Below are 24,329 nucleotides of genomic sequence, written 5' to 3'. Positions count from 1 at the left end.
TGCACTTGGAACACGTCGTTTTTGTGATTCTAATGCACTCTTATATATCAGTTCAGACAGGAATCGATACTCATCCAAAGGTGGGAGGGGATTGAATGATTCGATGCCAAAAGATACCGCTTCTGCATACTTTTGCCAATCGATATTCCTTGTGAGGTCAAAAGGAACCTGAATTGGATGGTCTGACCTTTCACTATTATGCTTTATGGTGGTTATAATGGGTAAGTGATCACTACCATGAGGATCCTCGATTACCTTACACAAGCAATCGAATGATAGTGAGCTTGACCCCAGTGATAGGTCGAGACGACTTTCTTTGCCGTCAGATGCAATACGTGTCACTTCACCTGTATTTAAAATGTTCAAATTGAAATCGTCGCACAAATCATAGAAAATGACCGCTCTATTATCGTCATATGGTTCGCCCCACCCTGTACCATGCGCGTTCATATCACCCAGAATTAAAACTGGATGTGATAGTGCAGAAACCGCATTCCAAAGATGACGGCGGTTAATTGAAATTCTTGGAGGAATGTAAACGGAAGCTACGCAAAGTTCTTTACCCTTTACGTTTATTTGGCAAGCGACGATTTCTACGCCAGGATGAGTCGCGATTGGAATTCTATAAAATGAGTAAGTCTTTTTGATCCCCAAAAGAACTCCCCCATAATGGTCATCTCTATCCTGGCGTATAATGTTAAAATCGTGGAAGTTGAGTTCATCTTCAGAAGAAAGCCATGTTTCACAAAGGGCAAAAATATCACAATCAGAGTTGTGAATCAAAAACTTAAACAGGTCTAATTTAGGTTTCAGACTATGACTGTTCCACTGTAGCACAGTGATCATATCTTGTACCTCACTTGATGAATTATCCATCGAAAGATATGATCGCAGCAAGGAGGGGCCATGATTGTGTCAGATTCCGAAAATATTCTTCTACTGTAGGTATAAACATATCAATAATGCCTCTAAATGTTTCTGGAAGGCTGAGGGCATTATATAAGCGATCCACGAGAACCCTAAAAGTAAACAGTCCTCGCTTGGGTCTAGGAGGCTTGTTTGAACTGCGAGGAACTTTGGTAGCTTTTTTCTTGCTACCTTGTCGATTATTTCTCTTTGAAATGTATTTAACAGGCGGAGACGGGGGTGACAGGTTCTTGCTACAACATGGAGCTGAAGCTAGAGGAACCTGATTCTTCGGAGTTTTTAAGTTTACCCCGTCTCCTTTATCATTAGGCAAACTTTTGAGGGAAGACTTTAAAAAGACCTTTCGGCGCAATCCCGGGGAAGATGATGACTTCCTTTTTCCAGGTGCGTGTACCTCCGAAAGAGATCCACCCTCATCAGTTTCGCCATCGTCCTGATCATCGGAAGACAACTCCTGATAGGGATTTTCAACTGGGACAGCTGATTCAGACACGGAATCTGGTGTTTTAAAAGATTTCACCATCTCCGCATATGTCTGTTTGGAGCGCTTTATGATAGAGCGACTCTCATTTCGAATGCGTCTTTTGTAAGCCGGGCAAACTTGCAAGTCGTGTGGATCTCCGCCACAGTAGCTACATTTTTCCGCTTCCTGTGTGCAAGAGTCCTCCAAGTGAGCTTGGTTGCATTTGCCACAACGGGGCTTGTTGTCGCAAAAGCTATCACTGTGACCAAACTGCTTGCATTTGGTACAATTAAAAACCTTCGGCCTAAAAAGATGCACTGGGTAAAAACCACCATCAATTACAACAAATTCCGGGAGGACGGAACCTGGAAAAGTCACTCGAAAAAACGCTGAAGGCGAGTACACCTTTTTATTTCCTTCCATGGAAACCTTAGATAAGCGTTTACAGTCTAGGATAGCCACATCAGGAATTGACCTATTTTTGAATCGACCAAAGCCGGTCTTGATGTCCTCACATGTCAGCATTTCGTCGTGGATCTTCCCCTCCACCTCCACTTCTCGTGCTGGCACATAGACCGCGTATTCAACAGTAAACGCTTCGTGTTGAGCAATTTCATTTGCTGCTTTGTAGCTAGGTGCGGTAACACGCAGCTTGGATGCTTTCACTTGGTGAATAACGGTCCCAGGATACTTACGCGTCAGCTCTCGAGAAATCGAAAGCATATTCAATGGTTTGCATTTGCGCCGGAAATAGACAACCCAAGGTCCAGGCGAAGATGGCTGATAAAACCGCGTACGAGGAATGATATCATTGGGAGGCGTTTCGCCTCCAATCGAATCGTCCATGTGGAAACAAATTTATGGAAAATAACTCAAAAGTGCAAAAGAGGAAGAGAAAAACCTTAAAGTATTTACAGTGCACTTTCTTCCTTAGGACGACAACTGTTTGGTTTGTAAACCAAACAATGTTAATAATATATAGAAAAAAAATAAAGCAAAAAAAAAAACTTGTACTAATAATATACGAATTCAATTCTTATGTTTATTTTAGCGCACCCTGTAGGATGCAAAAAAAACGGTATTGAAAAAAAAAGAAAAAATAGCTAATAAAAAAAAACAAAAAAAAAATTTCTGTTATTTACAGTTTGTACACCCTTACCCGTATACAGTAGTTTGGGAACCACTGTTATGGATGTCAAAAAAAGCACGTGGTCGAATGTGGACTGGGGATACAATAGACAAAAGCGATCAAAACAAATTGGGCGGACAAAAGAGTGTATCGAAAGAGTGATACTTATCTGACCGGAGCAGGTAGATATTTATCACAGGCAGGCAGATGGTAAAGCTGTCCGTCGCGTCTGCCTTCGCACCCGTCGCCGCCGTCCTCTTTGTTGACGGAGGGGCTGATGATGGCGATAATGATGACTTTTGGATGCGATTATTCGTTGACCTTGATGTACGATGATGCAAGCACCTCGCTTCCGCGTTGCGCTGGATACCACCTTGCGACACTACACTTCGCACGAGCAGGAGAACGCACGATATAAAAAACCTTCCACAATTGCGGGGGAAAAAACTCTACTTCTACGAGGTCTATCGCGTGGTGAGATATGGAGCACACGTCCGACTCGTCCAAATGCACAACAGGGAATGAATTACTGAAATTCGATTTGACAACATCTTGTTCAACGCGTATTTAAATTTGTCAATGCTGTAGCTTTCAAAATTGTCGAAGGAAATAGTTGAACTTTCAAACATGAGCATGAGCAAAATAGAGCTTGCTAACGTTCATCACCTTTCTCTTTCAAACATGTAGGCGGAATAGGATTTGTTGTCATCAGGAAAGGTTTCCCGATGAAAACAAATCCTATCCCGCCTGCATGCTTGAAAGAGAGAGGTGAATAAACGTCAGCAAGCTCTATGAGCATATGTGACCGTATAACTGGGTTACGTACGAGCCAAAAATAATTAAAATTGAACTATAGATGACGAAGATATCACCAAATCAGTTTCCATGTTTTTCGAAAGTGACCCCAAACTTTTGGTCGATGACATCAAGGATTAATTTACTTAATAACTTTTTTTCTAGATTTTTTAGCTAAGTTCTGTAAAAAGCAGTTGAAAGCTAATAGAAAATGGGTCATGTTACCGCTCTCATCTTAAAATTTGGTCGACCCAACTTCCAGCGACACTGCCGTAAGTTTATATTCATTTTTTAGAAAATTTGGCAACTTTGGGTTAAGTTTACATACAATTTTTTTGAAAAAGTTCCTTTTAAATCATGTTCAAAGTTTCTTTGACTTATTATCTTTTGAATGAAACCTAGGGTTTTGAAAGCGGACGCAAATTGGCGGAGATATGGGCCTAAAAAAATGACATGTTTTTGAGGGGGTGACCCCAAACTTTTGAACGGGAGTGTATATATGCATTTTCATATTTTCAGCCTTTTGTAATTTCAGCCTTATGTTAAACTTTCTTGATTTCAGCCTTTCGTATTCAGCCTTTTGTGAATTCAGCCTTTTGAAATTCAGCCTTATGTTACCATCCCGTATAACTCCTAGAGGCTACTCCGAGACTGACCAGAGCAATCGAAATTGCGCAAGGAACCATAAAACGGAGCCTGGGAGTAGCTACCGCGATCAATATGCAACTTCAAGAATTCCAAACTTTATACAGCGCCGGCCACGTCCTTACGGCCATCGAAGAAGGGAAGGAATGTTAGTGTGAAGTACGTTCCAACCAGAGGCCGGGATCACCTCATCTTCTCCACGACTGTGACGAGAAGAAGTTTTTGTTAGTGGGGAGAGGTTAAAGTCACATGATCTGGATTCACTTTGCAGCGGCATACGTGGGACCGCGCATAACTTGCGAACGGAAGGTCCGATTTCGGTCGTCTTAGTTTTCTTCTGTTAGTTTTCACCCAAGGACGATTAATGAGGCAAAAAACATGAAGGAATAGCTTTTTTTCAATCGATTTTTCATATATTTTGACCGGGGACTCGACGGGGATCTGGACTTGGAACGCCACTCCACCCAAGAAAAACGCTCGGAAGCAGTGATTTCGGTTTTTTTCTTAAATTTTTATTAAATTATTTTTTTTATCTGTATGATTTTAATGTTTCGGCTCCGTTATGCATCAGGGCGCCCGAGTCTTCCAAATAAACGCAATAGAAAAAAAAATGAAAAATGAACAGGGAGTGAAAACCGCGGCTGTACCTTTCAGAAGCGATAGGCCGCGTGCATTTTTGTGTAAATCCCGCAATAAAATGGAACGAACTCACAGACATGTTACAAAACCACCTGAAACGCCTTGAATCCCCTCTAGAATTCTCTTTGAAACTCCTCGAAAGCTTCATATAACCACCTGGAGCATCCTGAAACGCTTTCAAACCGAAAATGCCTTGAAATTTCTAATTCACGAATAAAAATAAATATTTATGATTCACGAATGAAAAAAACGAAACTTCTTAAAAAGCTCTCAAAATCTCCTTTAACCTCCTGAAACGTCTTGAAATGCCTTGAATACTCCACAAATCCCCTAATGAATCCCATGTAAGCCCTTTCGGAACTCTCCTGAAAAGCCTTGATACGCTTCAAAAATCCGCTGAAATTTCCCTGAAGCCCCCTTGGAAGCCCCCGAAAAGCCCCTCTGAAACCATTCTGAAACTCGCATGAAATTGTGACAATTTTGTGACAAACAATCTATAATTTCGACTACGGGAGTGAACCGTTCAACAATTAACAAGAATCGGTCAACATTAGGATGACCCAGCATAAGGGTTAGACCGGCTCACATTTGTATGGCAAAAAAAACAGTCAATATCCACGGGGCGCGCCCTATGATTGTACCAATGGGTAAGAAGAAAAACCTCTGAAAAATGCAGCTCAATCGGTTGAAAATTGAGCTTTGAGTTGCATTCTGGGCCAAATTGAGCGTGACAAACTGGCGCGCTGAACGAAGGATTTGGAGGTTATCCAATTTCCCATGCATTTCGTATGAATATTTCATACATGAATACAAACTTTAACTTGCTTGCGCCAGCTCATTTTCAACCGAATGCGCTGAATTTTTCACAGATTATTCTTCTTATCCATGGGTACAATCGTAGAGCGTGCTACGTAGAAATTTTCGACCTTTTTGTATTTGGACCAGCCCATTAAGGTACGTTGATCATATGGATTCTTAGAAAATGGAATTTAAGGGATTTCAAATTCAAAGAGAAGTACATTTAAGAAATGATTTGATCTTGATTGTCACTGGATATTTTTCTACTACCGTAGGATTATGCTCGGAAAACAAATGAGAACAAAAAAAATCATGTACTACATGTTCAACTATTGGCGAACTACCCTATACGTGGTCATTTTTTAGCAGATTCCGATCTCTATATCAATCTTTTTCCCTCTTTTACACTTTTTCAACTGAAGGGTGAATAATAGTACATATTTTTTGAAGTATTAAAAAAAAACAGTGTATATATCAAAGTTCGCCTTCCCCAGGATGAACTAGCTTAGGGTTAAAAATCTCGTTAATACAGAAAAAAAAAGAAAAAAAAGTTTGCCTTTTGATGTTCTACAATCATTAATTAGGTCTAGAGAAATCATCAGGTTTTAATAATTGACTCTTTGCATTAATTCTACTTACGCCCTTGGTCATAGTTAATCATAGTTGGTCATACAAATAAATAAAAATTCCGATTGTGGGGCAAGAATTCTAATAAAATTAAAATTCTTCAAAATGTTCTAAAAAATCTCAGATAAAGATGATAATCGAACGATCGTACGAGTAGTGTTTTAAGTTGTCAAATCTAGTGTGTTCAATTTTCGAAAGCCATTTTTATTTATTACAAGTTCTTCTATCCAGTGACAATTTCACAAGCTTCCGTAAGTCTTGAAGTATTGTGTAACAGTTGGGCATTTTTTTAATTATCGTACAAATTGGGCCGCAGGGTCTCGGATTTTCATGAAACTTTTTCCGTAGGCAGGGCTCATGGATAAATGAATAAAAAAAATTGAGAAAAATTCAGGGTCGCCTATTTTCCCGGAAAACTCAGACAAAGTTTTTTTTACAAAATTTGATTTCATTTTCTTATAAAAAATTGTTTCTACGATGCTTCGTTCTTGAGTTATGATTTTTCAAAAAAGGGCTTATATGGCACATTTGGACATTTTTAAACAAAATTGGCCATAACTCACAAACGAAAAAAAAAAGTGCATTCCAAAAATTTTCCACGAGTTCGGGCATAGTTTTTTTGGATTTTCTTTACAAATTTTCTCAACTGTGGAAAATTTTGTGGAAAACTTTGTTCAGTTCATATTTTTTTTTTTGAGGAAATTTGCTTTCATTTTATAAAAAAAAAACTTTGTTTCTACGATGCTTCGTTCTTGAGTTATGATTTTTCAAAGTAAGTAGTGTCAGCGAAAAACAAGAAATGTCCACCTGAGTTTTCCGAGAAAATACGTGACCCTGAATTTTTCTCATTTTTTTTTTTATTCATTTCATGAGCCCTGCCTGTGGAAAAAGTTTCATGAAAATCTGAGACCCTTCGGCCCAAACCCGTACGGTAATAAAAATAAATCCCCGTTATCGAGCTCCAGTTCTGCTCACTCCGGAGTCGACCAGTTTCACCTTCGGATTGGAAGTCCGTTTTTTTTAGTTTTTATTTATGTGTATTTTAACTTAGATAGGGTGGTGCGACATAGAAATCTATATTGCGGAGGTTCCACCAGTTTAGACTCCTACGCCTAAATCAGTGGATTTTTCTAACGTGGGCCCACAGATGTAAAAACAGACCACGTGCTGGTGAATATTGAATACTGCGTTGTTGAGTACACCTTTGGCGATGGTTTCGCGTTTATAATGCATATACGCTTACAATAAGCCCATTTTTTTTGCGTCAGAATCTATAGATCTCCGCAATGTGCAATATAGATATTTTTTTTAACAGGCTTGTAAGTAGTGAATATTTGAGACCTCACATTGGTCATATGGCCGTTTCCGAATGCTGGTCCAGTTCTCAAATATCCTATTAACCGCCATCATTGAAAATTAAAAGCAGTTTTCTCGTCATAATCTGACATTTTCACGATAATGACGGCTTTTCTAACCTTAAGAGTTTAACCAAATTAAGTATTGCTGTTTTTGAAGCCCTTCCGAAGAAACATTTTTTTCTGTGTATACCTAATACAATTTCATTCTTTGTACCGACTTTTCGAACCCTCTAAGCAGAATACCCTCTTCGAATGAGTGTAATCAGTTTCGTACCTTTTAATTCCGCCCTATTTTGATTATCCTTTAACAGATACGCGTATTTCGACTACCACTTGTAATCTTCCTCAGTGTCAGTTATCCAGTGGATCTTATGGATAACTGACACTGTGGAAGAATACAAGTGGTATTCGAAATACGCGTATCTGTCAAACGATAAGCAAAATAGGGCGGATCAAGGGGCGAATAAAAAGGTACGAAACTGATTACACTCATTCGAATAATTGCATTGCTTTCCATATGTTTGTTCTTTTAGACAAATAAACAAAAAAATAATATATCTTGTGGATAAGATGAAAATTCAATTGATAAAATGACAGCTCATCCGAATGAAAACCTTGTGCAAATTTTGAATGCATTTGAAAATTCTTAAATTTTGGATAAAAGTTAAGATTGTGAAATAAGCTGGATACCATTAGAAAGTCCATTTTCTTTGACATTTTATTTGGAAAAGTCATTCGAAAATTGTTTCGGCATGGCTTTTAAAAATTCATTTTGGAAATTCCTACGGAAATCCACAAAACAGTCCTTCTCAGATTTCTTTGATAATTATTTTGCAAATTCTTCTACGACTTTATTCGGAAATTATTTTGCATTTCTTGGGCAAATCCTGTTGGAATTTGTGCTGGAAATTCTACGAAAATTAATTTGTTAATAACGCCGATAATTTCTTTAGAAGCATTTCAACAACCTCTTTGGGAAATTAGATGGCAATTTTCTTGGGAATTTCTTCAGCAACATCTTTGGGAAATCCATCGGCATTTCTTTGGCAAATATTTCGGATTTCGTTGGAAAACATTGGAAATTTTGTACAGCTATTTCAAGGACTTTTTTATAATTTCTTTTGGAAGTTCTCGAAAAATCCTTAAAAATTTCATTTGGCACTACTTTTTTGGAATTCAACTAAAAAAATAGTTGGCAGTTTGCTTAAACAATTTTCAACGGCTTTTCTTTTTTTTTAATTTCTTCAGCACTTTGGGAACTCATTTAGAAATTGCATTGGGTATTTCTTTCACGAATGCATATATACTATAGACAACTTTCGCGCCAACCCTTCTATGGGGCTGGCAGCACCCTCTCAGAATCGAACGAAACTTTGTGGGCATAAACAATAGGTCTTTCTAAGCAACTTTGCATATTTTGTTTTTCGAGATTTTTCAAGAGTAACATTTGAAGAGGGCCTAATTTTTTTTCATAGATTTTTTTTCAAATCGATGTAACTCAAAAATGACAAGACCTACAAAAAAGTGTTGTACGGCGGACTATCGTGGAATTCCAAGAAGTTTTTTAGAAAAATATCTAAAAAATACAAAATAAATTCCTACACTGAAAAATAAAGGTTTTAAAAATTTAAATCGATATTACAAAAAACACTATGTTTTTAAATCGATGATTTTTTTTTCTGGAGAAAGGTATTTCAATTACCTACGTTTTCTCCAAACAGTGTTGCTGTGACATATTTAAGGGAAAAAAGTTTTTCTAACAAAAACTTTTTTCATGTCCACATTGAGTGAATATTTTTCATCGTGTTTCGTGCCAACATGGCCATATATAGGTTCAGTAGCCTCTCATCAACCAATGAAACTTTATGGATGTTCAAAAAATTGTTGAAGAAGCAATTTTGCATAATCTAACATTTATCTAGACTACCATTTGACAAGGGCGTATTAGGGTGGCCCACACTTATATGAAAAACATAAAATTCGAAATATGACAAGAGTATAAATTTTTAACAGGCTTCGGATCACTTTGCGGTCTTCGATAAAGTTGTTTGGCATATCGTCACCTACAAGAATAGCTAAGGTTTTTGATTATTTTTTTTAATAATTGAACACTTGCAGCGCCACCTAGTGGCAAAAATCAAAAGCTTAAGATTTCTGCATACATTTGGCCAAGTTTTCCCATACAAACTTCATGCTCGTTAAGCGCCCCATTAGGGGCCATGCACAAATTACGTCACGCTTTAGGAGGGGAGGGGGGTTTTGCAGAACGTGACAAACCCATACAAACAATCATGAGGTCGCATACACAAAGCGTGACATAGAGGAGAGGGGGGTTGAAGAACGTCGAATTTTGCGTGACATAATTTGTGTATCACCCCTTAGACTAAATCGATTTCGCTCAAATGCTGAACGAAGCTTCTGGGAATCCAAAACAACTGATGCAGGAGGTAAGGCTTGGCATTTTTTGAATTTTATGGCCCATATAGCCGAGGCGGTAAACGCACGGGTATTCAGCATGACCATGCTGAGGGTGACGGGTTCGATTCCCGGTCGGTCCAGGATCTTTTCGTAAAGGAAATTTCCTTGACTTCCTTGGGCATAGAGTATCTTCGTGCCTGCCACACGATATACACATGCAAAATGGTCATTGGCAGAGGAAGCTCTCAGTTAATAACTGTGGAAGTGCTCATAGAACACTAAGCTGAGAAGCAGGCTTTGTCCCAGTGAGGACGTCACGCCAAGAAGAGGAGAGAGAGGAGAGGAGGAGTTTTTCATATAAGTATGGGTCACTCCAATAAGCTCTTTTCAAATGTTAGTCTAGATTAATATTAGATTATGCAAAATTGCTTCTTAAACAATTTTTTGAACTTCCATAAAGTTTGATTGGTTGATGAGAGGCTGGTGAACCTATATATGGCCATGTTGGCACGAAACACGATGAAAAATATTCACTCAATGTAGACATGAAAAAAGTTTTTGTTAGAAAAACTTTTTTCCCTTAAATATGTCACAGCAACACCGTTTGGAGAAAATGTAGGTAATTAAAATACCTTTCTCCAGAAAAAAAATCATCGATTTAAAAACATAGGGTTTATTGTAATATCGATTTAAATTTTTAAAACCTTTATTTTTCAGTGTAGGAATTAATTTAATATTTTTTGGATATTTTTCTAAAAAACTTCATGGAATTTCACGATAGTCCGCCAGACACCACATTTTTGTAGGTCTTGTCATCGATTTGAAAAAAAATCTATGAAAAAAAATAAACCCTCTTCAAATGTTACTCTTGAAAAAATTCGAAAAACAAAATATGCAAAGTTGCTTAGAAAGACCTATTGTTTATGCCCACAAAGTTTCGTTCGATTCTGAGAGGGTGCTGCCAACCGTTGGTCGAGTTGGAGCGAAGTTCGTCGTTGTTTATATAAACAATTGCTTTTGTTTTTTTTTTTGCCGTTTTCTTAAGAATTCCTTAGATATTCCTTTGGCAATTTCTTTCCATCGAAAAAATTTCCTCAATGGATCCTTCAAAAACATTTTCGGTATTTCCTGTTTGAATTTCCCACTTTTTTTTATTTCCTTCATATATTTGGTCTACATGAAGTTTCTTTCAAATTTGCTCAGTTTTTTTCGGAAGAACTTCCGCCAAGTACGCATGAATTTTAAGTATTTTTAACCGTTATGTGTCCGACAAACTTTTTGCTTTTTACTACACCGTGCTTTTTGAATGGGCGCTGGGTACCCAGGTTCCCTATCGGCCACATAAGGGTTAAGCATTTCAATTTGAGTATCACTTTCAGTTAAAATTCAGTAAAATATCACTCTAAGATTGTCATTAATTATTCCAACTGGATTTTTTCTCAGAAATTTCTCCCCAAAGGAATACTTACAAAGTTTTAACTGAAGTCTTTCCTATTCCTATTTCTATTCGAAATTCAAATTCAAAAAAAATCATGCAAAAGATGGAAAATCGGTTAATAATTGAGAAAATAATGACAATTAATGTCAAAATTTTTACTCTTAAACTCAAAACCTCAAAACCTCTAATTTCGAGCCACCTCTAAGTCTCAAAAATGTTCAAATTAGGACGTTTATTGTTTTTGTGTGATTTGAATCGAGAAGAGCACACGAATTACAATTTTCACCAAGTTTTAGAAAATTAGCCCACATAAAAAAAAAGCCTTCATTGGTATATGGTAGTTCGGCAGTTAGACTGCTTGGGTACAAATCATGTCTAAATCTCGCAACCGATCAGTGATGGCACATGGAATGAATGCATAGCGATTGGTGAGCTCGTTCCATACTATTATCTATATGTATAAAAATGCAGTGGCATACGTGGGACCGCGCATAGCTTGCGAACGAAAGTTCCGATTTGGGTCGTCTTTGTTCTGTTAGTTTTCACCCAAGGAAGGTTTATGAGGCAAAAAAACGTGGAAAAATTGATTTTTGATACATTTTGAACGGGGACTTGGACTTGGAACGTCGAAAAACGCAGTAGGCAAGACAAAGTTCTCCGGGGACAGCTAGTATTATTATGAAACTTGACTTGTACCCTTGTACGTACATTGTGAAAAATTTGGACAATTTTTTTTATTGAGGGTGTTAGAATAAAAGGAATGTAAATGACAAGACCCACTTTCGAGTAAATGAGGTTTAAGTTTTCCGTCAATTTTTCATCCCATAGAAAATGTATGGGATACAACACAACATGTATACAAATTCATGCAATGGCAGGCAAAGAAAGCCCTTCAATTAATAACTGTTGAAGTGATCAAAGAACACTAAGTTGAAGCAAGGCAGGTCAAGTCCCAGTGGGGACGTAGAGCCAGAAAGAACAAGAAGAAAATGTATGGAGTTTCAAAACCTAAGCAACACACTTGCACAGAGAAGTAACGGCAGCGCAGGTTTTTGTTCCGCAGAAGTCACTGCGACTTACTTCTACCAAATAAGTATAAGTCACAGTAACTTCTACGTAACCAAAACCTGACGCTTCTGTTACAACTGTGTTAATTGCGAATGGTTCCAATTTTTTTCCGATTCACTCACATCCCTTTGCATCTGGACAACTCAATTACAGTAGTAGAGATATAATATTTATGTATTAATTGCGCTAATTCCGACAGTGAGACTAATGCTTTAATAAAACAATGATTCAAATGATTTCGTCGTTTATCAAAAGGTTTTTACTGGAAAAAAATAAATTTGTTCACCTTCTCAGTATTTATCTGAAAGCTAGCATATTTGCCATGAATATTCCAAACATTCAATCCCTAAATGGACTGCTAACCCATTCACCAATGCTACGTTGCTTAAACGTTTTTCTCATTTTCCACAGTCAGCCAGTCCCACGGCGAGACTAAATTAAGTTTCACCGGAAGCAATGAACATTCCGCAACAATTTAATAAAACTTTATTACTTTATTGCTTCGGATTGCTTGTACCTCTTTCACAGTTCAAAGCAAAAAAACGAAAAGCTTGTTTAACGGCGTTGTCTGCCGGAGTCTCTGAATGGTCGTTTCAGAAAAACCCACATTTCTCTGGCCTGTCTGCCGTTTCTTCGGATGGGCGAAAAGTGTGAACAGAGGGTGGAAACACAATCGCTATTATTAATATTTTATCAGAGAGCCTTATCTGCTGATTGCAGGCAAATTACCCCCCTCCTTCTACCCAAACCTAAGGTTGAGGCAGTCCGCCACGAAGCATTCCAAAATTTGCGGCGCCAGCCTTTTTCCACTCGTCGTCGGCCCAAATATGCGCCCGGAGGAAAGCAAATCAACCTGCTGAGCTCAGGGATGCTGTGCTGCTGATGCTGAGTACCCGCACCAGTAGCATATTGTTGTCCAAGCAAAGCATTTCGCTTCAGTGGAGGCATAAAAATGAACAACAACCGCAACTCGGCTCCTCATCCAATAGAAAATCCGGAAAATGCGAGTTTTAAAATTTTGAGGATCGTCGTTCCTCCACCCCTGTTCGCGGCTTTTGGTTTGCTCAAACTGGAGTGCTTCAGTTGGTTGGTTTTCGGGAATCCATCCAATTTAGAGAAGAGGGAAAAAGAACAGTTTCATCGAAACTTTTCCGTTAGTAAATTAGCTTCGAGATCGGCTTGCTAGGAAGTTTGTAAGCGGGTAGATCAGGAATACTGTGAGCGATGGAATGTAACGATTAGTACAATATTTATGCCTTGAGGGAAAAAAGTTTAGAAAGTTTCAAACAATAGCTTGAAAAACTTCCATCAGAAACTTGGCACGCTTTATACAGAAGCTTGGGAAGCTTCATACAGAAGCCTGGAAAGTTTCCTACAGAAGCCTCGGAATCTTACTACAGAAGCTTGGAAAGCTTCCTACATAAGGTTGGAAAGCTTCCTACAGAAGCTTGGAAAGCTTCCTACTGAAGCTTGGAAAGCTTCCTACTGAAGCTTGGAAAGCTTTCAACTAAAGCTTGGAAAGCTTCCTACTGAAGCTTGGAAAGCTTCTACTGAAGCTTGGAAAGCTTCTAACTGAAGCTTGGAAAGCTTCCTACTGAAGCTTGGAAAGCTTCCTACTGAAGCTTGGAAAGCTTCCTACAGAAGCTTGGAAAGCTTCCTACTGAAGCTTGGAAAGCTTCCTACTGAAGCTTGGAAAGCTTCCTACTGAAGCTTGGAAAGCTTCCTACTGAAGCTTGGAAAGCTTCCTACTAAAGCTTGGAAAGCTTCCTACTGAAGCTTGGAAAGCTTCCTACTGAAGCTTGGAAAGCTTCCTACTGAAGCTTGGAAAGCTTCCTACTGAAGCTTGGAAAGCTTCCTACTGAAGCTTGGAAAGCTTCCTACTGAAGCTTGGAAAGCTTCCTACTGAAGCTTGGAAAGCTTCCTACTGAAGCTTGGAAAGCTTCCTACTGAAGCTTGGAAAGCTTCCTACTGAAGCTTGGAAAGCTTCCTACTGAAGCTTGGAAAGCTTCCTACTGAAGCTTGGAAAGCTTCCTACTGAAGCTTGGAAAGCTTCCTACTGAAGCTTGGAAAGCTTCCTACTGAAGCTTGGAAAGCTTCCTACTGAAGCTTGGAAAGCTTCCTACTGAAGCTTGGAAAGCTTCCTACTGAAGCTTGGAAAGCTTCCTACTGAAGCTTGGAATGCTTCCTACTGAAGCTTGGAAAGCTTCCTACTGAAGCTTGGAAAGCTTCCTACTGAAGCTTGGAAAGCTTCCTACTGAAGCTTGGAAAGCTTCCTACTGAAGCTTGGAAAGCTTCCTACTGAAGCTTGGAAAGCTTCCTACTGAAGCTTGGAAAGCTTCCTACTGAAGCTTGGAAAGCTTCCTACTGAAGCTTGGAAAGCTTCCTACTGAAACTTGGAAAGCTTCCTACTGAAGCTTGGAAAGCTTCCTACTGAAGCTTGGAAAGCTTCCTACTGAAGCTTGGAAAGCTTCCTACTGAAGCTTGGAAAGCTTCCTACTGAAGCTTGGAAAGCTTCCTACTGAAGCTTGGAAAGCTTCCTACTGAAGCTTGGAAAGCTTCCTACTGAAGCTTGGAAAGCTTCCTACTGAAGCTTGGAAAGCTTCCTACTGAAGCTTGGAAAGCTTCCTACTGAAGCTTGGAAAGCTTCCTACTGAAGCTTGGAAAGCTTCCTACTGAAGCTTGGAAGGCTTCCTACTGAAGCTTGGAAAGCTTCCTACTGAAGCTTGGAAAGCTTCCTACAGAAGCTTGGAAAGCTTCCTACAGAAGCTTGGAAAGCTTCCTACAGAAGCTTGAAAAGCTTCCTACAGAAGCTTGGAAAGCTTCCTACAGAAGCTTGGAAAGCTTCCTACAGAAGCTTGGAAAGCTTCCTACAGAAGCTTGGAAAGCTTCCTACAGAAGCTTGGAAAGCTTCTATCGAGGAGAGCTTTCATCAGAAGCTTTTGAGAGCTACCATCATAAGTATTGGAGAACCTCCATCAGAAGCGTGAAGAGCATCCAACAGGAGCTAGCAAAGTGTTCAACAAAATCTTATGTTTATGAAGTTTACAAAGTTTTAGATTGTGCGTATTCCAACTAATAAAATTTCAATATTTCTCTCATCTTTCACAGATACAGCCCGGGTCTCACAATCAACAATATCAAACAAGTGATCAATGAAACGATAGAAACTAATATTTGTAAGTAACTTTGTTTTACATGCACAACTTCCTGTTCTAACAGATTCCCTCCAACTTCCACAGTAAGAAAGCCTTCACCGACTCGCCTCCGGGAACTGATCCGCCAGATTCGAGCAGCCCGGACAGCCGCCGAGGAGCGAGCCGTAGTCAACACAGAATGTGCCTACATCCGAAGTACCTTCCGCGAAACGGACTGCATATGGAAGTAAGTAGACTCTCTCTCTCTCAGTTGTACGGCTTAGATTAGCACTAGAAACCCCATACACCTCCCGCGGTGTTAGCGTGTAGATGGACCACACTCATGGATGTTTAAAACAAATAAACGAATCAATCTAGATGTCGCAACATGGCCAAATTGCTCTACATTCACATGCTAGGCTACCCGGCCCACTTTGGACAGATGGAAGCACTGAAGCTGGCCGCCAGTTCAAAGTACACCGACAAACGGATAGGCTACCTCGGAGCGATGCTGCTGCTGGACGAACGACAGGACGTGCACGTGCTGCTGACCAACTGCTTGAAGAAGTAAGTGAATTGTTGTTGTAGGGTCTGGGACCGTTTGGGCGGGGACACCTATTTTGGGTACTTTAGAAGGCAGACTCCAGAGGCACGTTATCCTTCATTTGAGACATTTGTGCCAAATTTGTGTAGTAATGATGTTCTTGTTTGACCAAGATGTCGTTGAGGTCAGAAGCGACTTCAAACGTTTCTGGGTTGCATATTGCCTTATTTCTATAGGGGATAATTTGCTCAGGCAGTTTGATGTTGGGGTTTACCTCCAAAAGCTAACGAAGGAGGAAGGACTACACCCCCGATCCACTAACCGTTTTCATTGACACCAATTCCTACGTCTTTCCGGGCCACCTATAAGAGGCATTGCTTCGGAGAGGGGCTACCTGGGTAGAGGTGAAGTACTGACGATCAAAACGTGATATTGGATTGGCTGATATAAGAGATAACCAGAGCAGAGGAAAAAAAACTCAATATAAGCATATATTGATATGGGAGATCAAAAAGTGATATTGGTTTATTTCACATAAGAGATAAAAGTACTGAAAATATTATCTAAAATTTACTCTTCGACTAACATCAGCATATCAAATTCAGCTATTTTGAGAGCTAATCAATAGCAGTGTTGATATTTAATGATCAACCAAACATGGTTGATCATTAAATATCAAATTTTGCTATTGATCAGAAGTCCCAGGAACATTTTTTTGCTATTATTTTCAGTACTTTTACCTCTTATATGAATCGAACCGACATCACGTTTTGATCGTCAGTACTTGATTTCTGCTCGGGAAAAGATCTCAAAATAATATCTAAAAAATGTTCCTGAAACATCTGCATAATATCAAAAATTGATATTTCAAGATCAAACAAATAGCTCGCCGCTATTCGATAGATCTAAGATCTAACATGATATGATGGTGATGTTCCAGAAGTAAATTTTAGATATTAATTTTAGATCTTTTATCTCTTATATCAATCAAACCAATATCACTTTATGATCTCCATATCAGAATATGCTATTATCGGTTGCATGGATCACATCGCTTACCAAAGTGAATCCTTGATCTATGCAACTATCAATCCCTCCCTACTGGCAAAACTCCATCCCGTGACAACTGTGGAGGGTCCAGTAGTACATACAACCTCTAGTAGCAACAGTTGTCAAACTAACATCCCTTCCCTTCCCCGGTAGACCGAAAGGACATGGCCAGCGCCGTTATTGACCCAATAAAGTTCGAAATTACGAAACGTGTACACTATCGTGGTTCAAAAAATCGTTTTTGCTCCACACCGCTTATTTGATTCGTAACCAGATTCTATGCCTTCTCCCAAAATTTGAGCTCATTTGGTTGAAAAATTGAGACTGCACAAGCCTTTCAAAGTTTGTATGGGAATTACTATGGGAGAACGATGTTTTTCATTCACTCGACCGTAGTATTCCCCCAAGTGCCCCAGAGCGTTAGTTGACCCTTGGTACTTCGAGGTTACTCTATCAGCTACAACTTTGCCGAAGACCGCATTCAAATCACATGCCTCATTAATTAGTTACCGATTTTAATCCAGAATCGAAATCTTTACTCATGATGCTTAAACTAATCGGTGGGCATCACTGCATTTTGCAGTGAAACATAGTTAGCCATGATTTCAGTGTGCTATCTTTGGCGCCATATGCAGCAATGTTGCCTGCTGGGAAGCTGGAGGATCATTGCTAAAGTTTGTCCAGTTGGATACAAATCGATAACTAATTAAGGAGGCGTCCGATTCGAATGCGGTCTTCGACAAAGTTGTAGCTGATAGAGTAATTTAGGAGTACCAAAGGTCAACTAATCCTCTAGGACACTTGGGGAAATGCTAATGTCTATTGAATGATAAAAATCGTTTTCCCATAGTAATTCCCATACAAACTTTGAAGGGCTTGTGCAGTCTCAATTTTCAATCAAATTAGCTCAAATTTTGGGAGAAGGCATAGAATCTGGTTACGAATCGAATAAGCGGAGCAAAACCGATTTTTTGAACCACGCTAGTGTACACCCGAGCAGGAACGAATAACTGACACATAACTGCCACATACCAAAGTCAGGTATCATACCAAGACAAGGTCACAGAATACACACCAGTTATTATTTTAGGTATTTTACCTCTTATGCAGGGCAGGCTCATTCAGGTTGTAGGTATTCGGTTTTCCACACCTGAGTTTGATATTCTTCAGCTATTTTCTCCTGCTCGAGCGTTGAGGATGGTGGCAAACCCCAAGCCCCACAGTGGGCTCTACCCCATTTGGCATAATGCCATTTGGCATAACGGTCATTTGGCATAATGGCCATTTGGCATAACGAATATTATGCACATTCTTATCAAGAAGGTTGTTCTTTGTGTTATGCCAAACGGCATTATGCCATATGACCATTATGCCAAATGGCTATTATGCCAAATGGCATTATGCCAAACGGCGTTATGCAAAATGGCATTATACCAAATGGGGTAGAGCCCCACCCCAAGCAACACACATGTTATAATAGAGTTACGACAGCGCAAGTTTTGGTTGCATAGAAGTTTATTTTACGTAATTCTAACATTGTGTTGAAATAACGTAAAATAAACTTCTATACAACCAAAACTTGCGCTGTCGTAACTTTTATATAACATGTGTGTTACTTGGGACAGTGGTCCAGATTTGAAAATACGTGGCAAAAATTGCCAAATCATTCGAACGAATTCCGAACAAAATTGCTGTTTTTCATACAATTTGGATATACACTAATATACACATCATTATGGAGCTAATGTTTTGGGAGCTCTTGGCAGTTGCAATTTTCTTTAATCAATTCTGCATACTAAGCGTTTGAATCGAATATCTGCGCGTGGAGTGGCTGGGAACGATTTGTAAGACAATTTAAAGTTGAAGTATAATAATTTCTCGTAGTTTTATTTTCTCTTTTTCCATTGCAGGTGCCTAATATACACACACACACACTCAATCCTGAATTGCCTGTTCAGCACTTTTTTGACGAAAATAGAACAGCAGAACTATTTCGGTAGCTTCGGTAATCGATTTTACTGAAGCTCAATACACCAACTGTCAAAACCTGGTGCAAAAGGTAAACAGTGCAGTAAAGCTGTATACAGCTGTTCTATTTTCGTCTAAAATTTGCCGAACACGGTATTCCAAATTAAGTGTGCAAGAACTTACAAATAAACCATTTTTCCATCAGCAGCTATTTAGCGCTGTAAAAAGATACAAAATCACGATTTCCAATTTATTTAAAAGACAGTCAACGCTTCTGATATTGTAGATGAATGATCGATATACTGAAACCTGTTTAAGATATGCTTAAAAATTGAGTTTCTGACAGCTTTTCTCAAAATTGAACCATTGTAAGCCCCAAGCCAATTGGTTCTCTGTGCAATTTTGCTTGCTCGGGTCAATCACGGAGTAGCAACTACGAAGTGTAGGGTCACCAATGCTTATGCTCATGCTCATGCTCCATATCGAAATATGCTATTATTATGGAGGTATTTTCGGGTAGTGCATATCGCAGGTTAGCTGCGAGCCTGGCAGCAACGAACATCATGACACACTCTTTTAGATGGACACTAAGGTAGCATGATGGCGCATTGCCAGCTTCCCGGATGTACAACGATCTTACCCCCTGAATGCTTAGGCCCTATCGGTAAGCACCCAGAAGGACGTGTCGGCATGGGGCATCCAGCTGCCCGGACCTAGCTTAGAATCCCAAAATTCATTACGTCCAGCGTGACGACCGAACAATAGCGGGTTCCTGTTCGCTTCTTTTGGAGCGCTATCTCGGCCGTTTTGGTTACAGTTCTAATAGCGTTCACCGTTGATCGACCTTTCCGGAAGCCGAACTGGCCGAAAGGCAAGAGTCATCGAGTTTCTCGGTATAGACTATCAGCCTCGACAGAATGATCCGTTCCAACAGTTTCCCGGCGGTGTCCAGATGGCAGATAGGTCTGTATGCCGACGGGTCGCCAGATGGCTTCCCGGGCTTTAGAACCAATTTTTGACTTTTCCTCATCTCCAGAAATTCACCTCTGTCTAGGCACGTCTGCAAAGCCATTCTGAATTTGTCAGGGCTAGCTTCGATGGCCGTCTTGATGGCTACTGTTGGGATACCGTCCGGACTCGGAGCCTTGTTCAACTTAAGCGACTTCGCTACTGCGATGAGATCGTCATTTGGCACCGGGGCGGCGACCTCACCATGACCGGTTTGGCCATAGGGAACGGGGGCCCATGGTCTTGTATCGTGGCGAGGGGCAGCGTTTCCACGACCTTCTGCAGCATCTCTGGGGAGCGTTCTGGGGGTGCTGACACGCCCTTCGTTTTGGCCATGACTACTCTCTAGGCATCGCCCCATGGGGTCGGTCGTGTTGGCTGCCTGGCAGATATTTTCGAAACACGCCCGCTTACGTCCCTTAATCTCTTTATTCAATACCAGTTTAGCCTGTAGGCCTCACTTCGTTCAATTGTATCCTCATCGGTACGAGCCCTCTGCATCCTCCTTCTAGCTCTTAAGCAGGATGCGCGGAGTTCTGCGATTTTTGGACACCTCCAGTACACCGGTTTGCGTCCATTTCTGGGTAGGGATCGCTTTGGTATAACGGCATCACATGCACGGCTTAGGGTTCCAACTAGATCATCGCTGGATAGATCGTCGGTGCTACTCTCCATAAACAATCGCTCCACAAATGCCGGCTTAGCGAATCGCGAGGTCAGCCATCCCCGATGACGGTCGATAACCTTTGGCTGTGGCTGTATCGAATCACCAGATAGTCACTGTGCGTGTAACCATCGTCGACCCTCCAGTCCGAACAAGGGTTTAGACCCGGGCTCCATAAGGTCACATCAATGATGGACCCTGCACCTAGCCCTGCACCGTTTTTAATGTAGGTTTTTTTGTCGCCTACGTTCGCGACATCCACGTTCAGTCTAGCCATAGCTTCGAGTAGAGCCCAGCCTCTCACGGCTACCCCAAGTGCCCTACTGAATCGCGTTGAAGTCTCCACCTATGACCACGGGATTCAATCCCACTAGTGCACTTGTTAGCGAATCCAACAATATGTGGGAGAGGCATAACAACTACAGTAGTACACCCAGTTGTCTTCGCTATTGCGAAGGCCTCGTGCGACGTGGCAACTATTTCCTGGACTGGAAAACGATCGGTTGTACAGATCGCCGCTAGCTTGGCCTTATGTGCTTTCCAGTTCCCGTTATCCGGAAGAATGCGGTACGGGTCCGATAGTAGGGCGATGTCTGTACTTGACTCTGAGACTGACTGCCACACCAAGTAACACACTTGTCACACAAGAGTCACGGCGGTGCTGGTTTTTCACGGAGAAGACTTTTGTAGTTGTCGAGACTTACGAGCTCATAGTTATTTCTTCCATCGTTTTTTGTCATTATGAGTAGGTTTCTACAGTCACACAAACAATATTTTATTATGAAAACAACGATATATTCTTATAAACTATGAAATGATAAGTTCAACCACAGACAAACAGACGTAACTCTTAGAGGAAATTCATCAAAAACTTTTGCCCGGTGTCATTTTTATGAGCACACTGCCACCTATTGCTAGAACCGCGCGCGACACTGTCGGCCATGATGGATTTTTATTTGACGTTTTGCTGACACGCACACTACTCCACAAATTGCCTGTAATCGAAGACGGCTAATAACAAGACGGACATCTACCCTCTTGCTCCATACACTCTGGGAGCTTCAAGCACACTAGCGCCGCGAACGGCTCCAGGGAACAACATTATTGATAAGTGTGCGTGAGATGCTACAGCTTCCGTGTACGTATTTGCATGTACACGCACACAATCATGTTTTAATGTTCCTGTGAATCGTTGAGGGCGTTTCAACCATGTCGCCTGCGACAGAGTGAGAGCTGTCTGTCTTGTTATTAGCCGTCTTCGCTGTAATTTTCGTTTGCATCATTCAGCAACGTGTACACTGGCAAACGTCAAAGCGATCGAACACTAGCGCATCTGGTGGGACGATCGCGCAAATCAAATGAAATTTGAATTGATCGTTAAATGCATGTGCTAAGCCGTTTTGAAGAGTGTTACGTCAGTTTGTCTGTGGTTCAACTTTGGGTTTGTTTGCTTCGTGGGTGCACCAGCCCCTCGGAGTGGCGATCTAGCCAAGCCTCCACGCGCGAACGGGTTCAACGCCGCTCCCTCAGTTACTCCACACTCGACCACGTTGTTACAGTTGTTGAATTTAGAGCCGCTATCCCTCACTGCAAATGAAGTAATCGCCAAGGATCATGGTGGTTATCTATGCAAGCAGGGAGGCCACCCCAGGGGTTGGCTCAGGCCCTTATGGGGACTGAGCTCAGAGCCGGATCAGCACTAATCAAGAGTGTTCTTCTGAACCTACTTCCACCCAGTTAGTTGTCTAAGCTGGGCACAGATCAAGAACGTACTTAAAGGCCATGCCACGGTTTTATGGGGCGGGAGACAGCGTCGACATTAGCCTATCCGCCGTTTCGAGTCAGTGTCACCCGACATTATTTAGAGGATGGAATGCCGTCGTTACCAGCTCACGTGTGCGTTGTGTCTCACTCAGTTACCAATTACAAAGCAAGATGTGTGGAATTTCTGAAGAGGCCTCCGCCACGCCTAGGCTTACTCCGCTTGAGGAATCCGTATGCCCCGGTGCTGATTCTTGAATCCCCATGAACCCCCATGCCATCTCCTGAACCCTATTGAAACGCTTTGTCATGCCTTGAAACTCCTCACGAAGATCCCTGACATCCGTAGAATTCCCCTAAACTCTAACCCTTTCGTGACGAACCAGCACAATTGTGCTGTTGAGCGATAACAGTTTTGCGTATTTTTTCATCTATTTAAATAATCTTTGTTTTAAGTGATGTAAACTGTTTCAACAATTCAGCCATTGCTTATACTTGTATGCGTGCAAACAAACTGTTGTTTACGTTGCCTCTGAGATTTACCACAAAAGTTAAACAAAAAGTGGACAAAAGCCGTAAAACAAGAAAAAGTTTTATCTGTCGCAAATTCTCTAAATTCGTTTTTTCTTAGTCAAAGCTATAAATCAAAATATAAAGAGTAGGTCTTCCAAATGAGGAGCAACAAATGTTGTTTTGTTGGGAAATCTAACAGTTCTGGAGAGCCAAAGTTGAGCCATGTGTATGAAACTTTCACTTTTTTGCGTTCCGTCCCGAAAGGGCTAAATAAATCCTATGTATCTCTCTGGAACCTCGAAATGCCCTGAACCCTGAGATCTTCGGAAACTTCCTTAATACTGCTGGAGCCTTCTGAAACCCCCTTAAACCTCTTTAAACGCTTTGAAAAGCCTTGAAACGTATTGAAACCCATCATTAACCCCTTAGATACCTCGGAAGCCCCCTTAAACCTCTCAGACGTTTTGAAACGCTCTAAAGTATTTGTGTTGCGTAGTAACGGAGTACATAACTCGTAGATTGCATACTGAAAGTTGTAATGTTAAAAGCTTTAAAACTCTTATTCCAGTTGCTTATGGAAACTTGGAACAGAATAGCTACCCAACCGGAGGTTCAAGTACCAAATGCATGAAAACATCCATGACGATATTGTCGTCTTGTTTTTATATTGTAATAAAAATAATAAACCGGTGTGCAACGATGGATTCTTCCTTGACGAATTCCCCCGGACATAACATAAATTCTGCTGGAAAATCGCAACACTCATAAATGTCAACGAGTTGGATTGATGCGACAAGATTCAGATTTTATGTTTGTGTATTGAGTGAATCATGTAGATGTGTAGCTATGATTATGAGTGTCTTTTGTGTAGTTAAAAACCATCGTTGGGAGTGACGTAGCTAAAAGAAAAATTGTCACTCCACAGGCCTTCTTACTTCAGGGATGGGGCACAGGCATTTTCACTGTGTCCGGGCTAATAAGTCTTGACATAAGCGCCATTGATCGCTTTTTGAAACGAAAACAATCATGACTTGGCCTACCGGAATTAACCCGCCTTAGAGCATTGCGTTATGAAGATGGAAAAGAATATAGGGGAAGGGATGATATCTATTTATGGAGAGGCCAGCGACTCTCCGACGCCCTCATAAATAGCAAGGAGGTGAGTTTTTGGTTTGAGTATAACTTAGATTTCACTACTAGGTTCACTATATGTATGTAATGTGACTGGGTTATTATCGTTGAGGTTGGTTCCACTAAGACGTTTTGAAACGCCCTGAAGCGTTTTGTAATTACATACTCAGAAGACTCGCCGAAGACTTGGCTTAAACTCTACTGACGCAGCTCGAACCACTCGAAACTCCTTGACCAGAGCATGCATGCAC

General features: G+C 40.6%; 1 protein-coding gene across 13 annotated transcripts in view; it reads left to right on the top strand.

The window, feature by feature from the left end:
• LOC109419134 (AP-1 complex subunit gamma-1) overlaps positions 1-24,329 on the top strand; it is a 176,709-nt gene that overhangs the window by 134,115 nt on the left and 18,265 nt on the right. For all 13 annotated transcript variants that reach the window (XM_062856830.1, XM_062856838.1, XM_062856835.1 and 10 more), the window contains exons 3-5: positions 15,414-15,481; positions 15,545-15,686; positions 15,818-16,006. In XM_062856830.1, coding sequence (XP_062712814.1) covers positions 15,414-15,481; positions 15,545-15,686; positions 15,818-16,006 — 399 coding nt within the window. The remainder of the gene's footprint in view (positions 1-15,413; positions 15,482-15,544; positions 15,687-15,817; positions 16,007-24,329) is intronic.

Source organism: Aedes albopictus, chromosome 3 (assembly GCF_035046485.1).
Source record: "Aedes albopictus strain Foshan chromosome 3, AalbF5, whole genome shotgun sequence".
Classification (NCBI taxonomy): Eukaryota; Metazoa; Arthropoda; class Insecta; order Diptera; family Culicidae; genus Aedes; species Aedes albopictus.
This window is presented reverse-complemented; position numbering and strand designations above follow the sequence as displayed.